The sequence below is a fragment of the Podarcis cretensis genome, assembly GCF_951804945.1.
Source record: "Podarcis cretensis genome assembly, chromosome: 14".
Classification (NCBI taxonomy): Eukaryota; Metazoa; Chordata; class Lepidosauria; order Squamata; family Lacertidae; genus Podarcis; species Podarcis cretensis.
The window spans coordinates 7162133-7184867 of NC_137183.1; the positions used below are offsets into that span (position 1 = coordinate 7162133).

A 22735-nucleotide genomic window follows, 5' to 3' on the forward strand; every position below is an offset into this window, starting at 1 on the left:
TCCCTGCCTGGATCAGCCTAGCATAGGCTGCAAGAGACCAACTGCACTGACTGGGGACGGAGGGCAATGGTGGCTGCAGATAAAAAGGCAAGGTGGCATTTCTGGCCAGCCCATCTTTTTCTGCTTGGCTGCAGGTCACAGGGGGTGAAGTAGAATGCTGACAAATGACACCAGAGCAGCCAGCAAGCCTCCCTTGTTTCTGTGCCACGAGGCAGCCAAGCCACACTCCTGGGGGCCTGCGCATCAGGTGGCAGCAGCGCGGCAACAGAGGAGAGACTCAAGAAGAGAGAGGTCTCTGGGCCACTGGATGGCTTTTGGCGAGAGGTGACAAGGGGCCTCATGCAATCTCTTTAGCCAGCTGGAAACCTGGTGGGTTTAAAAGCAAAGGAGGAGGAAGAGTTTTATCTAGTGAAACTGGAGCTAAATGCAGACAGTGCCCAACTGAGTGAAACCCAAATGAGGTGGAAGATCATTGAGACCAGAACACAGGGTGGGTTGGGGGAAGCACAGGACCCATTCAGTGTTAGGGGTGCCTGCCTGCCCAGAGATACTATGTCACCTCCACTCAGGCACTTCACTGTCCATCCTGCCACCTGGAGCCCCTGTGAGATTAGTGGTGTCATTGCCGTCCGAGCAGCCCAACCGTTTCCTTGGGCTTTGCGATGTGCCAAGCAGACTCTCCCTTGCCACTGCCAGGGCTGCTCCAACAGGCTTCTGTTGCCACCCCAAACCACAGGAGGAGCCCATGCCCCAGAGCTGGGACACCCATGAGACAGGGTGGCAGGATCCACAGGGACAGCAGATCCTGATGTAGATTTCTCTTCTTCCCTTGTTTTTGGTGTGGATCAGGCATAGGCAAACTTGGCCCTCCAGATGGGACTACAGTTCCCATCATCCCTGACCACTGGTCCTGTTAGCTAATGCTGATGGGAATTGTAGTCCCAAAACATCTGGAGGGCTGAGTTTGCCTATGCCTGGTGTAGATCTTCTTACCAGGCGGGGTGAGGGGTGAGGGCACCATTTTGCAGTTTGCCTCAGGTGGCCCTGCCCTGCCCCCCTCGCAAAGGGGGAGGGGCAAGCAGCACTAAGAAGGGCAGGAGCTGTGCCCACACCAGGTGCCCCTCAGACTACTCACTCTGCAAACAGTCCGCATTGAGGAGATCCTGGCACTTCTCATGGCACTTGACCCCACACTCTGTGCACCTCATTCCCTGCCTGGCGATGCCCCAGAGGAGACCCTCACACTCGTAGCAGTAGGTGGGGGCGGTGGCCGTCCACACTTCAAAGTAGTGTGGCGTGGTGGAGGACATGGGGTAGATGAGGGCCTGAAGGGTTTTTCTGAAGACGTGCATTTTCTGAGGGGACACAAAACACATCCAGACACATCAACAAAGCGGCTCACAGTTCCCAATTGGCTAAGTACTGCAGGCCTCCTGTTTTACAAAAGCCAAGCCACGGACTCCCTACTTTTGAAAATTTCGATCCCTGGGGTAGCTTTGGTTATGTGAATGGTGCCACGGAGCTCCTGGGTGGGGTCTGCAAACCACCAACTGAGAACCACTGGTCTAATCATTCTTTCATGCATGTTCAAGCTCCTGTTACAAAGCTTTTGCTGAAGCGTTGCAGAGCACGTGCCTCAGTGCGAGAGGCTCTTGTCAGCCGAGCTCTTGCTGACTTGCTCTGAGGCCCTTGGAAGAGGAAGGTGCTCAAAAGCACCACAAGAGCTGGTCAAGCATTGGTGTGTCTTTGCAGAGAGAGCTGGGGGCTGCCCAGTGTCCACACCAGATTTAGGGCTGCGCAGGGGTTTCCCCCACACAGGACACTGTGCCAAGAGGGCACAAAATAATAATAATAATAATAATAATAATAATAATAATAATAATAATAATAATAATACCAGCTATATCTATACAGGTACATTCTGAGAAGATCTATAAAAAGACAATAGTACCAGGAAGCTGTTCTCTTACAGCACAGGAGACCCTTTCCCCCTGAACCTAGAAGTCAGCCCCTGGCTCCTTGCAATCTCTGAGACGGTTGCAGAAAAACATGTCGCCAGAAGGAGAAAGGAATGGTGATCAGGCAGCCATTACAAAGACTGCAGCCTCACATCACTTATGCCATGCTGGCATGTCTGGTGCTCAGGAGACACCTGTGTGGGCTCCTGGGGGCAGGGAATCAGTTCCCCAGAATGGCTTCCTTAGCTGGACAAAGGCAGGGGGCTGGCGGACGTCCCCTCCTGTTCCTTCTTCTACAGCCCCCTGACTCATTTGCCACACACAGGCTCTTGCCTCTGGGGTGGCACATGGTGACACTTGCTCAGCCCATGCCGTGGCTCTTTGCCATGAGAGCAGGGGAGCAAAGCCAGCTGCTGGCAGGATACCAGAAGTCCTTTCTTGCGAGCTTGACTCCCAGTGAAACCCAGTGGCCTGGACCAGTGACTCCACCATGTCTCAAGGACTGTGGCACTTGCTGGCCAAGGAAAGCAGTCTCTGCTGATGTGATGGCAAAGAGGAACTCTCTGATCTGAACGCTGTGCCTTGAGTGGCTACATGCTAAGTCACAGGCAAAATCTCCCGCTTCAGATGTGAAGGGGTTCAGATGTGATGCTCCTGCCCATCTATCTCCAGGGTGCTGATTCACACAATCCACTAATTAGCACCAGAGATGGTCTCATTAGCATTGAAAGCGAGTCCAGTGCTAACAAACAAGGCCCCTGCAGAGCAGCAGACCATCTGCCTTGCCTTCTCCAGCTCTCCTAATGGCACCCTTCGGTCTGCTTAGAATGGTTTCCTGAGAAGGAGGTTTGAGTCAGCACTGGCTTCCCATTGACGTCAGCTAGAAAAGGCTCTACTATAGGGATGCTCAGCACTTGAGCAGTTTGGGGGCTGATCCGGCCCACCTCTGATGGTGCTTGGGAGCATCACAGGAAAACACCTCCATAGAAAAATATATATATATGGGGAAAGCACTCCAGAGAGCCGTTGCTGCCAAATGCAAACTGGGACAAAGAGATTGGTAGAGAAAACAAAAGCATCAGCTGGGAGCATTGCAAGAGAGCAGCAATTGCTTTTTATCACACACAGCACACCGAGAAAGGGCTAGGCAACACCTGGGCTTCTGCAAAAGAGAAAGGGTGAAATGTGCTTAACGCATTGCAAAGCTATCGCGTAAATGGCCCTCATAAATTGTTTCCAAGCTAATGCTTAATTTTGCATTCCAGGAGGTTTGGGAAAGGAATAACTAAATCTGTTGATAGCCTAAAATGTGAAGGCACACTGGCAGATGACAAAGGGGAGAACGCTGGGGAAATGAGCAAGTAAATAAACGCTCTGGGGGAAACTCCAGCAACCTGGAATCAATGGTTGCCGACTGCACTCGTCTTCCTAGGATCAAGCAAGCAGGCAGCTGCCGCTTATGCATCTCCCTACTTCATCATCATCATCATCATCATCATCATTATTATTATTATATATACCGCCCTTCATCAAGAGATCCTGGGGCCGCAGTTCACAGTACAAAAGATAAATAATTAAACCAACAAAACAAAGCATTAACACCTCCACCATTTATCTCCTCCATTCCCAGTTGCGGGATTCCTGTAATATTTTCTTTTGGGGGTGGAGAGGAAGCTGTTTGATATGCTGCTGCTGCTGGGGGTGGGAGGGGGCTTCTGCTTCGGCTGGGGGAGGGAGGGAGTGAAAGGTCCTCTGAGTATTATTATTATTATTATTATTATTATTATTCACTTTTATTTATACCCTGCCCTCCCCAGCCAAGACCGGGTTCAGGGCGGCGAACACCAATATAAAAACAATTGATTGAAATACAACTTAAAAACAAGATTAAAATACAACATTAAAATGCACCCTCATTTCAGTAGGAACTCAAATAAAAACTTTTTGGGGGATGAAAACGTCAAGTCTTCACCAAGGCCAGCTATCCAGACTGATCCTATGTGGGCCAGAAAAAAGCCAGGGAAGTTCCCAAATAGGAGTTCCATCACAGAAGGAGAAAGGAAAAAGGAAGAGGGGGAGGGGATCAATTTGATTCCAAGCCAAAGGCCAGGGGGAACAACTCTGTCTTACAGGCCCTGCGGAAAGAAATCAGAAAGAAATGACATTTGCCTTGGAGATGGATTTCCAAGGGCAGAGAAAACACTCAGAGTGAACCGTGTTCCAGACACAGCTATTGTCCCCAAAGAGTTTCTGTGCCTTTAGATTCAGGAACAGGATAATATTTGATGTGTGAAGAAAACCTTGGCACCTGATTAGTGTGACTGACAGAGGGGGTTCTCGGTTATTTTACTGACTATCCAGACCAGGCAACAAGTCTTTATGGGGATTTGCTGAAGAAATTTCTTGTTAACTATATAATCCAAGGGCTATGGCTGCCCTGTAATGTCACACTCCCATCCATGGGCAGCAGCTATTTATTTATTTATTTATTTATTTATTTATTTATTTATTTATTTATTTATTTATTTATCCATTCATTCATTCATTCATTCATTTCATACAATTTATAGGCAGCTCAATTGCAAAAAGAAAAAGAAAATAAGCACACCTCGAAGCAGTTTACAGAAATATTTTTTGAAAATATGATCGAGAGAAAAAAAATCACAATTCTACTTCAAAATGTGCTAAAGTTAAAATATGAAAGCAGACAAAAATTACCTCAACTTTCTAAGTATCTGGGTAGGTTTGTCTAAACAGGACTAAAGACCTCCAAAGTGCATTGATCTCATACAATGACTTAACAGAACTTGGGATGGAGCATTTCTTAGTGAACATGCATATTATACAAAAAAAATAAGGATCCAAATACGTTTAGCCGACATTGGGCTTTATTTTCAATCACTGGAACCCAAGAATTCAAGGTCATGTCCCACTTTATTCTTCATTCTCATATGTATGAAGTTCTTCCTTAACGAAACATTTTGTTCTCTGCTGTATTGTTTTACTGTTCTGATATTGTAATTTCTTTCTCTTTTCTGTTAGGAAACATGTGTGAATAAATCGATTTAGTTCTCTCTGAAGGCAAAGGAGACCCTGAGAGGGTTTCGAAGGCCATGGCAAAGGGGTGTGTGGAAGCTCTCCTGGGGGGTTGTTGTGAAAGGCACCTTCAACCTAATGTAGTCTTCTAGGGCATGGGTAGGCAAACTAAGGCCCGGGGGCCGGATCTGGCCCAATCGCCTTCTAAATCCGGCCCACTGACGGTCTGGGAATCAGCGTGTTTTTACATGAGTAGAATGTGCCCTTTTATTTAAAATGCATCTCTGGGTTGTTTGTGGGGCATAGGAATTCGTTCTCTTTTTTCCCTTCAAAATATAGTCCGGCCTGGACTTCCGGGTTAGCGCCTCTGGCAATGGCGGAATTCCTCTGATTGGGAGGAATTTACTCCGTGGAAACAAGGTCTGGCCACCACGGCGAAGGCGGAGACCCACTAGAAATCACAGGCGGGAGGAGCATGTGAACCTGGGATTTGGCTGGCACCTTTTGCGCCTCCCCTACTCGCGGGGAGACCCGGTTTCGGGTATCCGGAGCGACGTGGGGTGAGCGGCGCAGTGCTTCGAATTGATTGCTTCTTTCACGGAGTGAAGCCGCATTGCTGTTGCCGGAGAGCGCTGACTTTTTCCTGTGGACAATTCGATTTTAAATAACTACCCGTGAGTAGAACGGAAAATTGGATCTATAATTGTCTTAATTTGGCACCGAAACAGGAAGGTTTTAAACAGGAAGTCCGCCTTCCCCTTTTGTAAATAGATTGAAGCAAAGACGCTGCAAGCTAAGGTCTTGGAAAGTCTTCCGCAAAGGATTAAACTTCCATCGATTAAAACTATTAAACCCCCCTTGGAAGCAGGAGAAGAGGGGGGAAATTTTGGATCGTGCAAGCCTGCAGGAGAGAGTGTTGAAAATTAAATCACCACCGCTCTGAACCTGGAAAGGGGCTGCCAGTAAGATTGACGTTTGAAGTTCATTGGCTGTGAATAGAACGTATCTTGACAGTTGGCTGAATGGGAGAGGTGTATTGTTTCCATTGTCCTCTTCTGCGTTTGGAAGGGGGGGGTGACTGAAAATTGAAACTATATTTACTGTTTGAACTGTCCTTAGAGGGATTGTGACGGGTGGAGGCTGTTTCCCTCTGGAGGGAGCCTTTGGAGCTGTTGTGGGAGCTAGGCTGGGGGAGCCAGCTGCAGGATGGGAGACTGTGAGAATCGGGGATTGACCTTGGACTGTTTGAGGATGTCGACAGAAGAGGCTTTGGTGACTGCATTATGTAGGATGGGTCACTCGTTGGAACGGCTCTGCGGGAGGACAGATGTCATGGCTACTAAAATTGATGACTTGGGACGGGAAGTGGCTAGCTTGGGACAAGGGGTGACTGGTTTGGGACGGGAAGTGAACATCAGTACAGAAGTTGTTCGGGATCTGATGCAGGAATCTACTTTGACAGGGCGGGTTGTCGAGAGGGCGAAGGGGAGGGTTGCTGTTGTTGAACCTAAGGTAGTGCGGGTGGGAGCCCCAGCCTTGCAGAGACGGGTTGGGGACTGTGGGTTGAGGCCTTTTGTGATTGAATTTGGAGAAAGTCGGATTTTGGGGATCGGAGCCCTGCCTGGACTGGAGGGGGGGTTGGGTGGATCCCTTCATGCAGGGATTTGCTGACTTTTGGGATTTGGACTTGGGTCGTGGGGAGATTGGAGCTGTGGGGGCCTTTGGATTTGGAGGAATTTTGAAACATGTCCTGAAATACCTTATGGATTTTGGATTTGGCCATGGAGGTTTGGTTGACCTGTCGAGAAGGAGTAGAAGCATTGCTGGGTTGGGGCTTCCCCGAGATCTGCTCTTCAGTATCGGGGGAAGGAAAATAAGAACAAGATCAGTAGAAGACAAAGTAAAGTGCATGTATAAATATGAAGAGGACCTGCAGAAGAGACTTGGGAAAGAGTTAAGAGCCTCGGACAGAAGATCACCAGGTTGATGGACTATTTGGAATTGACGAATGACTGGCAGTATCCGAGACCAGGGAGAAGAGATGGTGGAAGAAGATTGGGAAAAGTTTTAAAGTTTATTTTCAGAAATAGAAATATTGTAAAATTACTGAGTGTTAGAAAAATGTTGGAATGAAATCTTATGGCTTTAGTTGAAATGTTATAAGGAGTTAAGCATAAATAAGCATTATAGTATTAATGGAAAATAAGGGTAAAAATAAGTTAAGATATTTATATGACAAAAAATAGAGAAAGATGGAAAGGAATTGCTGAAACAGTTAATAGAAGTGGAATACAAAAAGGGAGGTGAGAGGAGCCCGATTAAACAAGGGTATGAAAGATAGACTACTGAAATGGTATAATGTATGTTTTTAAATTGTTTTTGTTTTGTTTTGTTTAGGTTAATGTTGTGTTTTGTATTGTTTATATATTGTATTGTATTGTTTTTTCCCTTTCTTGTTTTTTTTTCTTTTTGTCTCTTTTCTTCTCTTTCCTTTTTGTAAGTTTTAAAAGTAATAAATATTATTTTTTTAAAAAAACAAAAACAAAATATAGTCTGGCCCTCCACAAGGTCTGAGAGACAGTGGACCGGCCCCCTGCTGAAAAAGTTTGCTGACTTCTGTTCTAGGGGCTCAGCCTTCAAGGTAAAGCCAAGTGGGAGAAAGCAGCCAAGTCTTCTTGAGTTAAAAAAAGAAATGAATATTCTATTTACGAAAGTATAGAGCAAATAAAATTAGATAGAGAGGGACAATCAATAGAAGTTCTTGCCAAGGAATTTCAGGCCTGGCTGCAATCAATAAGCCAGACGCCCAAGCGGTCGGGGGGGGGGGGTTGCTCCTGATCACACTTATGCAAGTCAGTTTGGAGAGAGAATGGGGGAGGCAGCAAATAAATGGGCGAGGGGGGAGAAACCACCAGCAAACATGGATCAGAATGATGCTCTGCATTGCACGGTGTGGACTGGAAGACCCCTCCAATCTACAGTTCTATGATTCCATTCTACAGGTGGCTGGGGAGGGGTAGATCTTGGGCGGGTATGTCTTCTACTTTTTCTTTCTGGTCTCAGAAACTCTCAGCTGTTGAAATCGTACAGCTGGAAACTTACACCGGATGAATTGGGGATTTCAGTTTCCCTTGCACAAATATTGAGCAGGGAAGTTAGAAGCGCAGTTTGATGTGGCCCAAATCTTTGCAAGCACAATCATTTTTATTTTATTTTTAAATTTCTCTAGGGGCTGCATATACATATACATATGTAACAGGCTATATGATATTGTAAGTGGAATACCTTCCCTATTGAAGTGAATCTTTCGCCCTCATCAGTAACTTTAAGGGAAACTCTAAAAACATGAACTCCTCTGGCTGTCAGATCTGTTCTTGGCAACCCTGAAATTATTAGCTGTCCATGCAGGAGACTATGTTTTTTAGTAGTTTTTAACCAGCTTCTTAGAAGACTTTAAACTGTTTTTATAAATTTTAATTGCATTTGCTGCTCTGGGCTCCTTCGGGAAGGAAGGGTGAGATGTAAATTAAATAACTCAATTAAATAAATGTGCATATGTAAAACAGGCTCAGGTAAGGGTGGTTGAAGCCTTGGTGCTACACTAATTCGCAGGGTGGTGTATTGTATCCACGTGACTTAATAGGACAAAGATAAATTACTCTGGTTAAAGGAAGCAGAATTTGATGTCTATTCTATGATAGAAGTCTCTTTTTGGAGCTATTTTATGCCTTCTTCTACATCTTCACAACAGCCATGTGAGGTACATTAGGCTGAGTGTTGACGACTGACCCAAGTCAGATGTGAGAGAAAAAAAAGGGTTTAAAATAAGAAATTGCATGTGCTCAGAGCATTTTCTGGTTATTAAAGTTACTAAAATGTTGTTAGTTTGTGTTTTGAAACTGCACATGCTCAGAGAATATTTTTTGTAGTCCATAAAACTTATTTAATAATACATTTGTTAAGTTTTTCAGAAAAATGCATTCCTTTTGGAAGTGAGTGGGGTGTCTTATTTTGGGAACGGCACTAGCCCCCCCCCATCTTAATCCAGCCTTGAACCGTCTCCAAAGAACCGTCTTCTTGTGAGGACAAACCAACAAATATTTAGAACATAGCAAAAAGCTATCCAAAAAGATAGAACGCAATCAAACTGCAAGTTGGGGCAGGCTCACCTATCCCTTTGCACCAGAATTTCTTGGGCAATTTCACTTTGCGGGCATTATTTTCCCCAATTGCCTGCTTCTGGATTTCCTTACACACACTGTCGAGAGACAGGCAGCTCCAGACCTCAGAAGGGCCTCGTTTCACGTTGTGCTTCGCCTTCCTCGCGGAGCCACTGTGTGGCTTCCAGCACACGGCCAGCAGATGCTTCCCTTCAGCTGCTTGCACAGCTTGCAAAGCCCCCGCCCTCAGGTGCCTCTCCTGAGCAGTTAATTTAGAAGCCAACCATGTGCGTGAGCCACATGTGCCATTGGTTGCAAGGAATCTGCTATGGAACCCATGATTTCCCAGAGCCAAATGCTGCTTTCATTTTCAGTCTGCCACGGCCCAACTTCTAAGGCAGAGCTTTCCAAACGGTGTGTTGCATTAGTGTGTCGGCTGCAGTGGGCAGGTGAGTTGTGCGAACGCTACCTGCACTCCTCCTGGGGTTGGAAAGGGGTTAGCTTAACCCCTGGTTTGCTAGAAAAACTGAATTACTGTATTGCAAAATGTCTAAAAAGTGTGTCACCGACATGGAAAGATTGGAAAGCTCTGTTCTTAGGGGAAGCATTGTCGTGTGTGTGTGTGTGTGTGTGTGTGTGTGTGTGTGTATGGATGTGCTAGGAGTAGCCACCTCCTTATCTGACTGAGTGCTTGCTATACAAATGTGGTCAGCCCTAGACCACTGGCACTGGGGGCAGAGAGAGAAGATGCTGAATGGACCTCTTAGAGCTGGGTGGACCTCACATGCACCCAGGGGAGGTTCTTCAGCTGCTGGCCACCTGCAATCTCTTGCTTGACTTTCCTCCCAGAACAGACATGGAGACAATTGAGAGAAGAGAAGGAGCAGACTTTGTTCTCTTGGCAAAACTCGATTAATCAAGATGACCACACAGGAGACAACTTCAGGAAGCCTCTGACTTTCATAACGGGTAGCCAGGAGAAACAGCACAGCATCCAACAGAAGGCGTTAAATACTTTGGTGAATACTCTCCCCCCCCCCATTTAAAGGAAGCCAACCCGCCCCTTGAAGAAACATGCTAAGCAGCCCCCTCTCCTACCATCTCCTCATTGTCGATTGATGTCCGGATGACCATGGCTAGCGAGATCCCAGACTTGCGGGTTGCAAGGGTCTGTGGAAGGCAGAAGTACACAGAAGATATAAAATTTACAGAAAATGATATATCGATGGTATCTACTGTATTACCAAGTAAATTGGCAAAAATGTATAAAGCTAAATCAGGTAAGTGTTGGAAATGTAAAGAAGGTTCTTTTTATCATATGCGGTGGTCTTGTACTAAGGATAAAGCTTACTGGGAAGTGATATACAATGTATTGAAAAAGATGTTTAAAATAACGTTTGTAATACAGAAGCTTTTCTTTGGGAATTATAGGGACAGAACTACCCAAACTGCATAGAAATTTATTCATGTATGTGACTACAGCGGCAAAAGTGGGAAGATGAAGCAGCCCCAGCAAAAGAAGAATGGATACAAAAACTTGCGGAATATGCAGAAATGGCAAAACTTACTGGAAAAATAAGAAATCAAGGTAACAAACTTTTTATAAAGGAATGGAAATGATTTATGGAATATTTATGAACAAACTGTAAACAGATAAGAACATTGGCAGGATTATTGTAATAATCTGCAGTTTTATAAGAGTAAATATTTAAGGTAGATGAATAAATGAGCAAATTAAGTTAATTTGGATATGCAGAAAATATTAAAAATAATTTTAAGGAACCGCAGAAAGAAGGGGAAGGAAGTCGAGTTTTGAAATGTTAAAATGATTATAAAATTATTGAAATGTATAAAACTGAAAATCATAAACATGGGCAACCATGGCTGATGAAGGGCTGGATGAGGCAGGAAGGTGTGTATTTGGGGAGTCTTATTCAGGGGGGTGGGGAGCAGGGTAAGCCTGAGGTAACAGACCCGCGCCCATTTTAACTGCTCAGAGAATATTTCAGCTCACCCCCTCTGCCTGGCACTTCTCCTGCCCAACAATATCTCTTCCAACACTGTATAATCTCTAGGACCAAGATGAAAAAAAAACCCAAAACCCTTTACTGAAGTATTAAGCCTTGTCAGTTGAATTTCAAGGCAAAACTGCGATGGTGCCGACTTGCTGAATTTAAATAATATACAACTTGCTTCTGGCTCCATTAAAACATCTAAATCCAGGAGCAATTGTGAGTGTTGAAAACAGCAGGATTCAAATGAGAGGTGCATCAAGAAGAAACTTTACCCTGCCAAGCAGAGAGTTAGGCGGATTAATCCCACCACCCACAGGGTCTACAGGTTGTCCTGGGAGAGACACAATCTGTCTGCCAGTTCCCTTGCAGAAACTCTCTTACAAAAAGGAGTGGATTGGGGCCAGAGGAAGGGTCTCCAACAGAACCACTGGGGTGCCTTGAAGGATATTAAAAAAAACACACAAAAAACCCCAAAACATACCCTGCTCTTGCTAGTCTGCCCTGCTGCCTTGATCCCAAGGTGAACAACAGGCAGACAGATCCAGTTGCATAGCCCCTCTCAGTCCTGGGAATTTGCCTGCTCCAAGTTCAGCTCAACAGCATTGTGGGATTTACAGATCTGGTTGTGAGCTGACTCAAGGCTACCTTAACAAGAGAAACTCCTCACAATCTTTTCTTTGTGGGGACAGTTCACAGAGCTGTGCTACATGTCCTCAACCATGTTTGGCTCTTGGAAACCCACCCTCTTCACACCTGGCAACGAAGAAGAGACGGAGACCCTGGGCTGACCTACTGCAAGAACGATGGGAAACAAGCCAACCAAATTCAACGGCCGTATTTCAGAGGATTGTGAATGTTCTTCATAACCACAAATCACAATTGAAAAGGGCCGTTTCACAGCATGAAGCATTTTGTATCAACCATTTTCATGTGCGCTAAAGATAAAAATGGTCCAAGGCAGAAAGCTGCTATTAGCCCCAGATTCACGTGATTGTTTACTCCAATCCTGTATTATTAATGCTGCATTGAGAGCGGTATCATCCTGCTCAGAGTTGCCCTCCCCATAAGCAGGACCATCGGGGGACTTGGATGCCAACAGCTTGGCTCTGGCTTAAGTGAGTCGTGGGCAGCAGAAGCCCCAGCACTAGAGGCCGAGAGTTCGGATGACGGTGAACTAATGGCCTTGCTTTAATACTGCTCGCCATTTAAATTGCCTATATTTTAATAAAGCCTCTCAGTGTCTCTCTCTTCTTCCGTCTGCCCAATTTTCAATGGCTCCCTTGACAATAGCTAAACTTGCAGAGGTGTATAATATGATTAACGCCATGAAACTAATTATGATGTAAGAAAGAACCTTTGGCACGGTCGTATTTGGTTTGGTTCATTATCAGTGTGTGACGGTTAATAAATGAATCTCACAAGTTTCTGTTTGCAAACTCTCAGCAATTTGGTGGGATCATGACGCTAATTCACAATTAATTTCCTCGGCTAACCATTAATAATGAAATAACTCTGTTTGCTTGTCAGCTTCCATCTCTCTCTTTTATTCCAATCAACACAGCACATTCATGTACAGAAATTACACACATTAGCTTTTCCGCAACAAAGGGAGAGATAGTGAGCAGGCCGGATGATGATTCAGGCCCCCAAACAAAGGCTTAACTGCCCAATTTCATCCCTCAAAGCACCACTCCTGGAATGCTGGGTGTGTGTGACTTTTGAGAGATGCCACAAGGATGGATGCTGCCTAGGGACCCTGTGGGGAAGGGAATGGGATGGACCCAGAGAACTGTGTCTGAGAATCCAAGGGAGTTTTAGACTTGTGTTTGTTGCCCCTCCCACCTGCATGGTAACTCCATTTTGAAGCTGAGGGGAGTTGCAAAAGCTGTTTGTGATGAGGCATGGAGTTGGGGAGAAGTCTGCCAAAGTTCATAATCTCTTGGCTTGAAATATGCATCTTGATGATTCATAATGCTCACCTTCAAACTGAGGGGACTCACTGAGGTCCCAGAGTGTTTCCCTCGCTTAGATTTCGAGCTGAGTTAGAAAACCCCTAGCCCGATACAGGGTTGCCTTCAGATGCCTTCTAAAAGTCAGATAGTTGTTTATTTCCTTGACATCTGATGGGAGGGCGTTCCACAGGGCGGGTGCCACTACTGAGAAGGCCCTCTGCCTGGTTCGCTGTAACCTCACTTTTCACAGTGAGGGAACTACCAGAAGGCCCTTGGAGCTGGACCTCAGTGTCCAGGCTGGATGATGGGGGTGGAGACGCTCCTTCAGGTATACTGGGCCAAGGCCATTTAGGGCTTTAAAGGTCATCACCAATACTTTGAATTGTGCTCAGAAATGTACTGGGAACCAATGTAGGTCTTTCAGGATTGGTGTCATATGGTCTCAGTGACCATATGGGACAAATGCATAGGTGCAGAAGAGGAGGGGTTTTTTCGGGGACGACGACAAAAATCCCATTGAACCCTACTATGTCCATCTCTCTCTGTGAGTGGGGGTGCTGCTTGGGGGTGCTGTGGGTGTTGCAGTTAGGCTGCAACTCAAGGAAGTTTATTCAGATGCCATCCAGGCTCACAGCACCTCCTCTGGTGCTTTGGAAAGTACAACAGAACCACCAATAAATTCAAAAGGTGAAAGGTTAGTCAGAGAAATCTTTTCACCCTCCAGGGCTTCCATGGACTGTTAATGATTATATAAAACCAGCAACCACGAAACAGCAACACATTTCCCTTCAGATGGCAGGCCCCTCAAAGGATTCCACCTGAACCAAGTGGAGAGTGCGGGAGGCTGGGGAGAGAGCTGGGAGAGGGTTCCATGTTGCCAGAAAGGGTCTCTAAAAGGGGGGGGGCACCAGAACCCACCTCCTGTGGGACCCAGGAGACAGAAGCTGGTTTGGGGGGTTGCTATGTCTTGCGCCTTCAGATTGTGTTATGAACTGAGTTGAATAGGATTCAGAATGCAGCAGTCTGATTGGTCCTAGAACAATAGGATCCAGAATGCAGCAGTCTGATTGGTCCGCAGGAGCCACCCAATCCAACTCCTGGTGGAAGTTAATCCGCAACCTGATTGGCCTACAGGAGAATCCTAGAATTAGCCAATCACGTGGGGCCCATGGTGTAAATAATGTATATAAAGCAGACATTTCGGGGGAACTTCCATTCCTCACTACTATGAGCTGAATAAAGAGCATGAAATCCACACTCGACTCCGAGTATATTTCAGATCGCAACGCAGGCCAGGATCCTCAGGTACCAGCCCTCAAGCACTTCCCAACCCTGCTGCCACACAAGGGCAAGCCCTCTCCCCTCCCTCAGCTGCCTCCCTCCCTCCTTATGGCTTCATGGAGTGTCTCCACAGGAGCACCACTGCAGCCTGCTTAGCCAAAAAAATGCTTTATGGGCCTTGAGCAGGAGAGGCGGCATGGACTGCCCCCCCAGCTGCTCAGGGACCAGCAGAGAGAACAGGCTGGTTCTCTTGGGGAAGGAAGAGAAGGAGGGGTGTGTGAAGCCCTATCTATTTTGAGACGGAGGACTCAGCAAGGCACCTTCGCCCCACTCAAGCCTCCTTGCTAATCTCCTCCAGATTGCCTTTTACAAGGAGGAGGAGGAGGAATGTACATAATTATGTTTTTATAAAATATTTATCAAGCTCATATGGAAGCAATTGGGTAGCACGCCTTTATCAATAATTGAGACTTAAGAGAATCATCATCTGTTGGGGGCTGAGCAGAGGGCGAACGGAGCTCACCGTGCCCCCCCCCCCCGAGCTTATCCTGAGTGAGTTTTCTTATGTGTAAAGAGGCATGAAGGCATCTCAGCAAGGGCATTTCAGGCCAGTGCCATCAGGGCAACTGGCGTTGGGTGGGGCTGGGGGAGCAACCTGAGAAAGGGTGGAAAGAGAATCTGTAGGAAGAGCCCGTGACGATCCCAGACCTTTCACAGATGCCAGCCATTCTACAACAGAGGCCATGGAAAGGGGCCTTTCCTAATTCCTTTTAATTAGAAGCAGCGTTCTGTGCCAAGGTGGGCACCCAGCAGGAAGGCACGGATCCAGGATACCTGCTCCCTTGGGAACCAATTGCCCCTCCTTGCCTCTCCCCAAAATGCAGGAAGGAGGGCAGAGGCAGAGTCCAAATGCGCAGTGACTGCATGGCTTGCATGGCTTTATTTGTGTGTGTGTTGGGGGGAGGGTATTTCTCTGCATCTGGCGAAGTACTACTGTGGGGTTATCCACAGTTTTTGTCCCACTCCATCCAGGCACAGGTCTGTGCTTAAAAGCTCCATGTCGGAGCATTGCCCGGGAGGGGTGAGGGGCGTTGCCCCAGAGCTTTCCCTATGAAAACCTGCTCTTTAGCATTCCATCGGAATGAATGTCAATTTGGGTTTTCTGCAGATTGTAATTTACCCTGATTGAGCTTTAAAGAGTGGGTTTTTGTGGGGGGGAGCTCCAGAGCAAAAGCAAGGGTGCTCAGGCATGGATCTGTAAAGTGTAATGTGTGCCTGGAAAGAACAGAGGAAAAGTGTGGATAAGCCCTGGGTTAGCAGCGTTTGAGCCCCACGTTGGGCAAAGATTCCTGTCTGTTGCTGGGTCTAGAGACCCCGCTTCCAATTCTACGATTCTTATGACTCATGCACAGATACAGCCTTGTGGCTCAGAACACCTGAAGAAACATGTCTAAGAAGCCCCACTGAAATCAGCAGTGCTTACTCCCAAGTAAGAGGGCAGAGGATTGGAGCCTCAGACCCACCTCTGAACAGTACAGACATGGCAGCAGACTGCACTGCCAGCCCCAGGGTGTACCACCCAGTCAAGTCATTTCAGGGCTCCAACATCCATCATTTCCTTCTGAAATAGGTCTCAAAACTCTTTTGCAAACCCATTTAGCACTAAAGTGCCGCTTATGATGAGGCAATTCTCTTCCGCAGCAAATAGCTGCCCTGGAACACAAAAGATTAATTATGACATTTCAAAACATTCATCAACAGAGAAGCACTTACCATGGCCTGGGAAATCCAGTGTTGATGAGGAAGAAATTAGAGAAAACATTAATAGTCAGTTGTTATTGGGACGAGGCAAAGCAACACTTAATAAGCTGATTGGTATCTAAGCAGCAGAGAAACCACATTAACTGCTGGCATTTATTTCTCCATTTCAGAAACATCCATACAGGCAATTGGACGAATCCATATAAGAAGAGACTCGGGAGAGAGAAAAACACAGAGGCCCCATGGTTCACTTCTCCCTCTCATGAGCACAACTGCAACTCAGTTAGTGCAAAGTACAGCTTTACGGGGGTACCTTGGTTCCTGAATGGCTTAGTTGTCAATCAAATTGGCTTCTAAATGCCGCAAACCCGGAAGTGTTCCAGTTTGTGAACGTTTTCAGAAGCCGGACGTCTGACGCAGCTTCTGTGGCTTTTGCTTGCGTGCAGGAAGCTCCTGTAGCCAATTGGAAGCCACACCTTGGTTTTTGAATGGTTTCAGGAGTCAAACGGACTCCCGGAACAGATTAAGTTTGAGAACCAAGGTACCACTGTATTGAGAAAGTGGCAAATGGTAGCAAACATCTGATTGCAAAGGAACGATAATATTGTTTTATTTGGAATATCTTTGGGGGACTCTCAGCTACTCTGTAACCTCGTTCACTGGAAATCTGGACTCCAGATTTCTCCCAGAACTGGAATATAGATTCCACAGCTAATACAGAGAAGTGCAAAACACACACATCCATGTGAAAACGTCTGCATGCATGTAGCACGCTTATTAGGAATGGGAAGGAGACTAAGGTGACTCTCTTGCGGTCTCACATGTTGCCATAGATCACTCCCACTAGATCACTAATTGTTGGTCATGATGACTCCACAGGTTATGTTGTTCTAAGCTTTGCTGGACCCTACGCCAGGGTGAAGTCAGCCCCCTCCTTCGGGGCTTGCTCACAGCTTAATTCCAAAGTGAAGGAGGGAACAGCACAGCCCTTGTGACCAGGAAAAGCAGGTGCCGGTCATTGCATGCAGGGGCGCATGTTCAGCACAACGCCAGGAACTTACCACATCTCTGACGATGGGGAACGTCTTCTTTCGGCGCAGGTCTGGCATGCTGTCAATTCCATACAGTGCACTGTTGGGGCTGAAGAAGAGAGAAAATATGGGCTAATACAGAGAGAAACATCACAAGTGTTCTTCATCGGTTTTTAAGAAACATTCTTTCACAGAATCACACAGTCTATAAGACCAATTAAAAACAGTGCTGGAATGTCTGAGGTTTGTGAAAAAGGGATGTGAATGACAACAAAGATCACATTGGCCCCCTGAGCTGCAGCATCACATTGGAAGCTCCTGCACAGCTCTAATCCAGGGGTCAGCAAACTTTTTCAGCAGGGGGCTGATCCACTGTCCCTCAGACCTTGTGGGGGCCTGGACTATATTTGGGGGGGGGGAAATCCCCCCAACTCTCCCCTCCCTTCTCCACAGCACTGGATGAGCCCCAGTGGCTGCTTACCTGTGCCTTACAAGCAGCAGGAGCTGGCAGCGGCGGAGGGACAATGAGCGATGCAAAAGGGCTGGCTCCAGAGAGGGGCTGCTTAAAATGGTGTTCAGCCAACCACTGCTCAACAAAGCCCAGCCCCCTTCCTCCTCTAGGCAGGGTGGGGAGAAGCCAGGAGGAGGGAGGGAGGAGGTGTGTGTGTGTGTGTGGGGGGGGGGAAATGGCACAGCCCAAATGATCAGAATCCCCTCGCTGATCAACGCGGCGATTCCTGGACCAACTGCGGGCCAGATCTGGTCCCTGGGCCTTAGTTTGCCGACCCATGCTCTAATCTATCTCTCTATCTATCTATCTCTCTATCTATCTATCTATCTATCATCTCTGAAGTCCTGCTGCTGAGCCAATGACACACTTTCCATAATACGACACTTTGTACTTCACTGAACCAAATTCGAGCTTGGAGGCAGGGTGGATGTGCACTTGGCATCCAGTGGGGGAACAGCACTGGGGACATTTGATGTAAAATAAAAGAATATAGAGTGCCAAAGTCTTTCTCAGTAAACTGACCTAAATCCATTTAAAACCAGTTTTAAAGGCAAGGGAGGAAGGAAACATCCAACTTTATTTGGACTAACTCATGACAGAGGTGTGTAAGGGCACACTTCCCCTTCTGCTGTGCTTTCCAGGCACAGTCCTCACTTTAAAGCTCCATGGCCAAGCACCCTTTTTGTTACTCCAAAGCTTTCCCTGTGAAAACCTGCTCTTTAAATCTGTATTGGAGTGCAACTTGCTGAAAACCCAAATTGCTGCTGTGCTTTAGCTTTCAAGAATGAGTTTTTGCGGGGGAAACTCCAGCGCAAAAAGAAGAGAGCTTGGAGACAGAGTTTTAAAGCACAGACCTGTGCCTGGAAAAAGGCGGGGCAAAAGGTAAGTGCGAATAAGCCCTAAGATTGTGCATGGTGCCACACAGAATTATGGAGTTGGAGGGGACCACAAGGATCATCTAGTAGATGAAGGGAACGCAGTGGATGTAGCCTACCTTGATTTCAGCAAGACATTTGACAAGGTGCCCCATGATATTCTTGTAAAGAAGCTGGTAAAATGCGGTCTTGACTATGCTACCACTCAGTGGATTTGTAACTGGCTGACTGACCGAACCCAAAGGGTGCTCATCAATGGTTCCTCTTCATCCTGGAGAAGAGTGACTAGTGGGGTGCCACAGGGTTCTGTCTTGGGCCCGGTCTTATTCAACATCTTTATCAACGACTTGGATGATGGACTCAAGGGCATCCTGATCAAATTTGCAGATGACACCAAACTGGGAGGGGTGGCTAACACCCCAGAGGACAGGATCACACTTCAAAACGACCTTGACAGATTAGAGAACTGGGCCAAAACAAACAAGATGAATTTTAATAGGGAGAAATGTAAAGTATTGCACTTGGGCAAAAAAAATGAGAGGCACAAATACAAGATGGGTGACACCTGGCTTGAGAGCAGTACATGTGAAAAGGATCTAGGAGTCTTGGTTGACCACAAACTTGACATGAGCCAACAGTGTGACACGGCAGCTAAAAAAGCCAATGCAATTCTGGGCTGCATCAATAGGAGTATTACATCTAGATCAAGGGAAGTAATAGTGCCACTGTATTCTGCTCTGGTCAGACCTCACCTGGAGTACTGTGTCCAGTTCTGGGCACCACAGTTCAAGAAGGACACTGACAAACTGGAACGTGTCCAGAGGAGGGCAACCAAAAAGGTCAAAGGCCTGGAAACGATGCCTTATGAGGAACGGCTAAGGGAGCTGGGCATGTTTAGCCTGGAGAAGAGGAGGTTGAGGGGTGATATGATAGCCATGTTCAAATATATAAAAGGATGTCACATAGAGGAGGGAGAAAGGTTGTTTTCTGCTGCTCCAGAGAAGCGGACACGGAGCAATGGATCCAAACTACAAGAAAGAAGATTCCACCTAAACATTAGGAAGAACTTCCTGACAGTAAGAGCTGTTCGATAGTGGAATTTGCTGCCAAGGAGTGTGGTGGAGTCTCCTTCTTTGGAGGTCTTTAAGCAGAGGCTTGACAACCATATGTCAGGAGTGCTCTGATGGTGTTTCCTGCTTGGCAGGGGGTTGGACTCGATGGCCCTTGTGGTCTCTTCCAACTCTATGATTCTATGATTCTAGCCCAACCCCCGGCAATGCAGGTATCTTTTGCCCAACCACAATGCTGAGATGAAGAGTCTTATGCTCTACCGACTGAGCTGGATGGAGAACGGGATGGGGGAGGCGTTGTTCCCCCTCTCTCATGATAACACAGACCCAACCGGGTTTTCCAATGAAGCTGCATACTGAAAGATTCAGGACAAAAGGAAGGATTCCTCCACAGAGTTAAACTATGAAACTTGCTCCCCCCAAGTTGTCATGATGACCACCAACTGCTTGTGGGCTTCCCATAATGGGCATCTGGTTGGCCACAGGATGCTAGACTAGATGGGTCTCCTCTGGCCTGATCCAGATTCAGGGCTCTCTGGATGTTGCACCAGTTTGATCTGTGCATTTTTTGGTCAGGCATTTTTTGGTTAGGTGTTGAATGCAACAGTAAAACAATAGCTGGCTGGTGGGGGCGGCAATAACTGTCCTGTGGCTGGCCAAATCTTGCCAGAGATTTGCCAGAGGTCTTCCTGGCTCTTCTGCTTCAGCTAAGAATCTGCTGCCAACTGAACTACCTACATTAATTTCATTTATTTCGAACTTACCCTTGCAAAAGCAAACAAGGGCTTGCTCCCTTCTATCCAACTCAAGCACAGGGAAAGCAGTGTAAAGAAATGCAAATAGGAACACGAAGGAAGTGCAAATCTCCCACCGCAAAAGGGCAAGATCCAAGCTCCAAAGCTGCTGCAGTCTTCTGAGCACCAACTGGTCAAATCAAAGGCATCCTTCGCCCCACTGGCCCTCTGTTTCCCTCACTGGCTGTGCAGCCTTCATTTCCCTGACAAATATGCAACTTTATCAGCAACACAGAACCAGCTGGTGGGCTCCTCTTTTGCAGCACCCAGAACAGAGACTCTGCTGTGCTGCCTCCCCAGAGAATGACTGTCCATTCTGCATTTTCCTAAGGGAGGGACACAGTCAGCAGGGAAGATGGTGCAAAGATGCCTTGCCAAAACTGAGCTATGTTAAAAGTCCACTAACATGTGATAAAGTATTATTATTCCCTTACTGCTGTAAGCAAGCTGTTTTTTAAACAGGTCTCGCACAAGTATAATAGAAACAGCATAAGTTTGTCCCTAGACCAGACATCATTAGTGAGAAGGGGCGACCTCCTGGACAAACATTGCCCCACAAAGGTGGTCAGCTATTGAACCTGGAGGAATTTGTCTCTCCTTTCCCATTGCTATTTCAGTCTGGGCTGGCTTCCAGATTTCGGAGGCTACCAGGCAAGAGAGACCATCACTAGGCCCATGAGCAGAACATTTCAAGGGTCTCTCTCTCACACAAGCCACACCTCATGTCAAAGTCTGCTTCAAAAAACTTTGTTAAAAGAATTCTATGGCGTCATGAATAAAATGCATGTTCATAAGGGCACAAAGTAAACACACACACGTAAGTGCAGAAACCACGTCTGAAATAGTACAGAGAACAATGCAGCCGCCATGTTTTGCCTCTAGTCAATCTCAGGGATCCCCTCAAGTCACATAGCAGGAAATTCCTGATAGGTTGCTCCTCTGTGACAAGTATCTGTTGAATAGCAAAGCTGATCTGTCAAAACAGCAGATATCTATGTGTGAATGTAACAGGTCCTTGACAATGGATTCTGGAGCCAAGGTATTCACCATTTCAAAAGGATGTCTCTAATGGGCCAGGAAGGGCAATTATCAGGCATCTCGATTGACAGATTTGTAAATAAGTTGGAGAGACATGAACTCTGAGTATGATCTGATTTACATGTACAACTCATTTTGTAATGTATCTATGACATTTCTGGGGTGGTCTATCCCAAGGGTTTAAAAATGGTAACACGCTTTTGTTCTGGGCCCCTCACCTCCTTGCGGGGAGACGGTTGCAACAGACCAGTGAAGATCAACAGTTTGCCTTGCCTCCTTGGTAGCCTCCAATTGAGTCTCTGACCAATAGCAGACCTCAAGGGACCCAGAGTCCCTTGATGGGGAGTTGGGCTGTAAAAGCCAACCTCAACCTTCTTACAACAACTTCAGCTTTGTCTCCTGAAATGCCAGGGACGATGCCATTCAAGAATTGGGGTTAACCCTTCTCTGGCACAAGGAAGCTGCGGGCATATCTGAACCACCCTGTAATGATGGCCGATGACATCACCTATAAGAGAACTAGCACCAAAGGAGGGAGGAAGGGTAGGGAGGATCCTGTGAAGAAGGCCAGATCTTGGAATGGCCACCACTTCTTATAGTGCCACTACTCCCAGAAAGTCTCATGAAACTGCCAGCGCTCTGCTGGGGTCTCCATGAGACCTGACATCAGCCAGACAATACATAAAGCCATGTAGCCAATCAGATCTGGTTATGGGATGGTGCCGGCACGTCACATTGAAGAGAAAAATGCCTCCTCAGTGCAAAAGGGCAAACATCACCACCTTGTTTGGCAGCCCCTCCACCCCAAAACCGTTTGACGCAGGGCCTGAATTTTTCATGAAACTCCCTCCCCCTCCCCTCAGTTTTGGCTCAATCCTGCAAACAACATGAGACGACCGGCAGAGTCCGAGACCTGGGAGAGGAGAGAGCTGAAGAAGATTGGAAGAAATTTAAGATTTATTTACAAAAATACTGTAATTTGGTTGAACGTTAAGGAGGATGCTAGATCATAAATAATTGAGCACCATTAAATTAGATGTAATCTGGATGATAAAGGAGATTGAGGAAAGTATAAATTTTTTTTTTTTTTGGAGAATTATTAGACTAAATTAAATAATGAGACTTAAGAATCTAAACAAGTTGATAAATTGCTGGAAAAAGTTTTACAATGATGCAAGTGGGAGCGAGAGATGTGAGGGAGTCCAAAGAAGTTATGAAAAGATGTTATGATACATGTTATATTGTTTATTATT

General features: G+C 46.5%; 1 protein-coding gene across 1 annotated transcript in view; it reads right to left on the minus strand.

Moving 5' to 3' along the window:
* UNC13C (unc-13 homolog C) overlaps nt 1–22735 on the minus strand; it is a 132481-nt gene that overhangs the window by 75153 nt on the left and 34593 nt on the right. Inside the window, exons 5-7 of the mRNA XM_079953541.1 lie at nt 17225–17303; nt 10253–10324; nt 1136–1355 (exon numbers count right to left, since the gene is read on the minus strand). Coding sequence (XP_079809667.1) covers nt 1136–1355; nt 10253–10324; nt 17225–17303 — 371 coding nt within the window. The remainder of the gene's footprint in view (nt 1–1135; nt 1356–10252; nt 10325–17224; nt 17304–22735) is intronic.